Source organism: Gymnodraco acuticeps, unplaced genomic scaffold (genome assembly GCF_902827175.1).
Source record: "Gymnodraco acuticeps unplaced genomic scaffold, fGymAcu1.1, whole genome shotgun sequence".
In the NCBI taxonomy this organism is placed as follows: domain Eukaryota; kingdom Metazoa; phylum Chordata; class Actinopteri; order Perciformes; family Bathydraconidae; genus Gymnodraco; species Gymnodraco acuticeps.
In genome coordinates this window covers 1-5,184 of record NW_022990295.1, presented here as the reverse complement: position 1 = coordinate 5,184, position 5,184 = coordinate 1, and the positions used below count along the sequence as shown (strand labels likewise).

At 43.1% G+C, this 5,184-nt stretch overlaps 1 protein-coding gene across 1 annotated transcript; it reads left to right on the top strand.

Annotated features, from left to right (window-relative positions):
- Window positions 1-1,508: 1,508 nt before the first annotated feature.
- Window positions 1,509-3,210, top strand: LOC117550013. Its single transcript, XM_034222277.1, has 5 exons — window positions 1,509-1,670; window positions 2,294-2,394; window positions 2,544-2,670; window positions 2,785-2,871; window positions 3,070-3,210. The coding sequence occupies exons 1-5, from the start codon at window positions 1,509-1,511 to the stop codon at window positions 3,208-3,210; spliced, it is 618 nt and encodes a 205-aa protein (XP_034078168.1).
- Window positions 3,211-5,184: the final 1,974 nt, after the last annotated feature.

Here is a 5,184-nt window from a genome sequence, read left to right as displayed (position 1 = left end):
TGCTCTAGTCCGCATACTGCAGAGCTACTTTCACCCGAGCGCAGCATGTGAAGAAGAGGCCGAACGCCAGGGATCCACCGGATATATACCAGAGTAAGAAGGAGGGGTTTGGTGTTCGGTCAGCTGGTCATCTGTTCAGGTCCTCTCATTGGGAGACGCAACGCAGCAGGAAACGCAGCAGGAAACCACACAGGCTCACTTTACAACAAAAGGTCTCAAGGCCTGCATACCTACACCTCCCCCACAGAGCCATAAAACCCTGTTTACTCCAACCAGCCCAGAATGTTTATAGCCATTTGTAGTCCTTACATTTATGAAAGGATAAAACAGAGAAATCAATATAAAACACAAACACAGGTATTGTTTGAACAGTATTCACTTAACTGCTACTATTGATAACCACCAGAGAAACCCAAGGGACCTCTCTTAATATCACAACCACTGTAGCTCGTTCTAAGTTGAATGCAAATCAGGACATGCTCTCACCTTCCCCCATCTTCCTTTGTCCTCAAAAACACATGTCAACAGGCCCCAAATGCAGCTCACAGTTTTACCCAAATTATTCCCATTTTAAGCTTATCCATAGTTTGCTAACATGAATAAATACAAATATAACTCTACAGTTACTAACAAGATTACTTATATAATACAGAATACATGTTTAGTATGCTTACTTATATAAAACAGTAGTATTAAACTTACCTTGTGTTTTCACTCTCACTTAAGTTCCTCTCCCTTTGCCATCAATCCAAAATCAGCTGAGCTGCAACATTATACAGACAGGTAATACTCAACATAATCACAAGGACACAATATGGCTCTGCTAAAAACACTCACTCTTACACGCACCAAAGTTATATTTATCTAATATTTAACTCCCTCCACCCCCGCATACAATCCCGTTTAGAAGCCCCTCTTCTCTAATTCAACAATGACATTAAGAGAACGGAATTTACAAATAAAAGGCTGTTCAACGTGTGTTGCTAACTTGCTTCGGTATCCTAGCTTGATCTGTTATCTGTAAACGTTCCCTAAATCTACTGATTTAGGGATAATCCACTGACATCCTTTAATACACATGTTAATTTGAATCAGATGTACTGATAATATCCGCAATATAAATCTTTATACTTCTTCGTACCTTTAAAAGTCCGTCACGAACGGTCTATTATGCTGCAACTCTACAGTTCTGCTAGCCTTGGTGCTAACTTCCGGGGAACGATTGAGAGGCTCCACGATCCGCCATTGCTGTAAAAAAGTGGTCCATAGCTTGGTTTCAGTCACGTGACTTATATGACGCGCGAAATTCAAGTGGAGGTCAGGAAGTGAAAACGCAATCATTCATCAACGCAGGAATCATGGAGGACACCGACTATGTCAAACAATTAAATGAACCTGCACGCCGCAGATATCGTGAAAAAATCACAGCACACATCGGATACGATCCGTATCAGCTGAAAAAAAACGACTTTTCTCGTGATTTATCCAATTTTCCCGCTGTCGAGGCGATGGATATCACCAGCTACCTCGTCCTTCATACCTCCTACTACACGGCTAGCCAGATGAAAGCGTATAAAAGCCTGGAAGCTTTCAACTACTTCGTGTGTGGATGGGTGAATGACCTCGGCACCAAAGAGGCATTAAACAAATGTCGCCTTGTTTTTGCCCGGGTGAGTGTTAACTACCTATACCTTCTTACCTCTAAGTAGCATTATTAGGAGACATCTAGCTAGCTAACTTTAGCTACATGGACTCATGTAAGGCAGGGTTACGGCTGTCGCCTTGCCTTCAGCATTAACTGGCCTGTGAGTGTGTTGTGTGTGTATATATGTGTATGTTTGTTATGATTACATGTAGGTACTATGGTTACCGCGTCGGATGTTTCGGAAGAGGTCCCGATGACGCTACTTAAGCTGCGACGTTGTTGACATTCGGGGCGCTGCATCTGTGCTAGTACGCCATGCTACCATACCTCAGAATGTTTTTGTGTTATTGGTGCTTATGTGTGTGTCCTTAGGATATTGTTAACAGAGGTTAACTCGGGTGCTTATGGTGTGTGTGTACCTAGGATATTGATGTGAGTGTATGTGTTTAGCTTAGGATATATTGTGTTTTGTGTGTATAGACAGCTCAGAGCCTTTGAACAGCCTGCACGTTGTTTATATCACTCTATGTTGAGGTTAATATTAAAAACAACCTCTTTACCAAGACCATCTGGTTATGTGTTGCTTGTGATGTTGTTAAATGTATGTTACCAACTCGCAAGTTGTGAACTGGAGCTTCAATTGTGTAGGTCAACCATTCCCAGAGGTCTGGAGAAACACCATTAAAAACGTGGATTGTAGCTAAAGAAGATGGAGAGGTTGTTACAGCACACTGTAACTGTATGGCTGGGTAAGTCATAAAATAAATATCCCAACCCAAAGCATATTTGACACAACACTTAAGCTCAGACAAAATAATGCCTGCTATAATATTCATGTTATACCATTACTAGCTTTTACGATCAATCTAGTTATTCTAGTATGTCTCTGTCTATACAGTTTGTCAGAATCCTGCTCACATGTTGGAGCAGTTCTGTTTGCAATCGAAGCAGGTGTGAAGATGAGAGAGACTGCATCCTGCACCACTGAGAAGTGCAAGTGGCTAATGCCATCACATGTCAAAAAGGTATTCAGACCCCAGTGGTCAGTCAGCTGTTCATGCCGTCCTTGCCTGTCTCATTGTTACACTGCACCTACATGTATGTTCACATACATGTTGGTCTGTCTCTCACATGTGCAGATTCCTGCTGCTCCAGTTGCGATGATAGACTTTTCATCCGCAAAATCCAAAAGCAAAAACTGGATGATGCCATTGCTGGAAGGACAGGTGAGAAGCACACATTTCAGCGTCCCACAGTCCAGGGTTCAAAATTGGAGCGAGGATCAGAGAGGTATATGCAGTTTTTCAAGACTTTGAGCAGAAATTCCCCAAGAAGTGCTGCACTGATGTCCAGGGAACCATATTACAGAGAATTTGTCCCTAAATCTGTGAGCAAGCTACCTAAAACCAACTACCTCAGTATAGGACACCAGAGATGCTACAGCTATCCCCAACAGAGTTGCAGAATGCATGCCAGGACTTCAGACAGGAAGAGCTGACACAGCCACAGGTCCAGGCAGTAGAGGAGGAGACCAGAAACCAGAGCTTATCAGCAATATGGTTTAGCCAAAGAGCAGGAAGGATCACAGCCTCAAGACTGAAGCAGGTTCTACAGACTAGTCTTGCACAGCCATCAAAGTCCTTGATCAAGTCCATATGCTACCCAGAGGCATACAAGTTCTCTACAGCTGCAACAAGGTATTTATTAGGGATTAGGGAGCCAATCAGAAAAGCAAACTGTATACAGTTTTTCTCAGACGCGGAGGGATACCGACTTGTTGTGAAAAGTAACGTACAATTCTACCCGTGGTATACGCTGATTATATCACGTATATCAGTAAGTTACAGTACAAGTAACTTATAACTAAATTCATTATCATTACAAAACATGATTCACTAAATATTCAATGCATAAAAATACAGAATAAGTGTGTGTGTGTGTGTGTGTGTGTGTGTGTGTGTGGTGTGTGTGTGTGTGTGTGTGTGTGTGTGGGTCGTGTGTGTGTGTGTGTGTGTGTGTGTGTGTGTGTGTGTGTGTGTTGTGTGTGTGTGTGTGTGTCAGGTATGGATGCAAATACGAGGCAACTGCCCGAAAGCAGTATGAAGGAGTACAAAGTCTGCACCACCAGGGTTTCAGCTGTAAAGACAGCGGGCTTTGGCTGAACCCTCAATGGCTGAACCCTCAATGGCCATACATGGGAGCGTCGCCAGACGGATGTGTCACGTACACCTGCCATGGAACTGGTCTCTGTGAGATAAAGGTAAGTTATTTGTTCAGTATTGTGCTACAGTAAAGCGGGTAAGTATAGGATTGTGACGTGATCCTGAGTCTGGGGATCCTCTCCCAATACATTTTGAGCTGCAGACACTTATTTACAGTACAATATATTACTTTTCTTTTCATTGAACTTTTAGTGCCCACACAGCAAACATGAGGAGGCCAATCTTTGCCTGTGTGCTGGAGAACAGGGCTTCTGTCTCCTCAACGATGGGGGCACTGTGAAGCTGGACAGGAGACATGCCTACTACCATCAAATACAGGCTCAGCTCCACCTCGTTGATGTTGACTACTGCGACTTTGTTGTCTGGACTAAAAATGACCTCTTTGTAGAGAGAATTGTGCATGATGTGGACCTGTGGGACAACATCATTCCCAGAGTTGAGCGTTTCTTCAGACTATGTGTTCTCCCTGAAGTGTTGGGACAGCAACTTACAAGGGGAAAGGTAAAAGTCATAAAAGAGTTGGTGTGCTCATTTTTTTGCACAAGAACATGTTAGTGCATAACTATCAGGTGACTAAAAGCCTCCTCTCCCTGTCTGCTGTTCCATTTTTCAGTTTCAGTTGCAAGATGATCAGGAGGGAGAGAAGGCGTGATTACCAGCACCTGTGGTCTGTCCTGGTCCCGGAAGTTGTGGTTCTCTCCTTGTTGCATTATTATTTACGTGCCGTAGTGGGTGCTGGTTTTTGGGTGTGTGTGGGTGTCTTTTTCCTCTCTCCCTCTGATCTCCCCAGGTGCTCCCAATCTCCAATCAGCGCCTCCATATAGGACATGAGGAAGGTTGCAGTCGCTCTCCCCTTATCTTAAGCTTTGTTTGACAAGTTGGCTGGTGAGCCCTTTTTCGTTGTGTTAATTAAAAGACCACTTTATGGCGTCAGAGATCAGTTTCCTCTCCTTTTTCTCTCGGCCGGTTATGTTGTGTGTCGCTACTTCCCTTTGTACCCCTATATTTACAAGGGAACGTAACATTTGCATAGTGGCAGCTCTTTAACCTGCATTACAGCACCTTCATATTCACTGACCACACTCACTAGAGGAAGTAGGGCTGTGTGATATATTGCTATTGTAAAAAAGATGTTTACTGAAAAGATTAAATGATACTAAGAAGACTGAATAATACATGGTTTCTTATTTACATTTACAATAACCCTCAATGGCCATACATGGGAGCGTCACCAGACCAATTGTCATCTCTAGAATATTGTTGAATGAATTAAGCCTGAATGTAGATGAAAGTTGTATATTGAGTAGGGCTACACAA

What these genes read in the sequence shown, in the direction of transcription:
- LOC117550013 (XM_034222277.1), top strand. Translation starts at nt 1,509, where the DNA reads ATGGATATCACCAGCTACCTCGTCCTTCATACCTCCTACTACACGGCT. An exon ending in TGCCATCACATGTCAAAAAG is followed by an intron (nt 2,671 to 2,784) that starts GTATTCAGACCC and finishes TCACATGTGCAG; the next exon opens with ATTCCTGCTGCTCCAGTTGC. An exon ending in TGCCATTGCTGGAAGGACAG is followed by an intron (nt 2,872 to 3,069) that starts GTGAGAAGCACA and finishes ACCTCAGTATAG; the next exon opens with GACACCAGAGATGCTACAGC.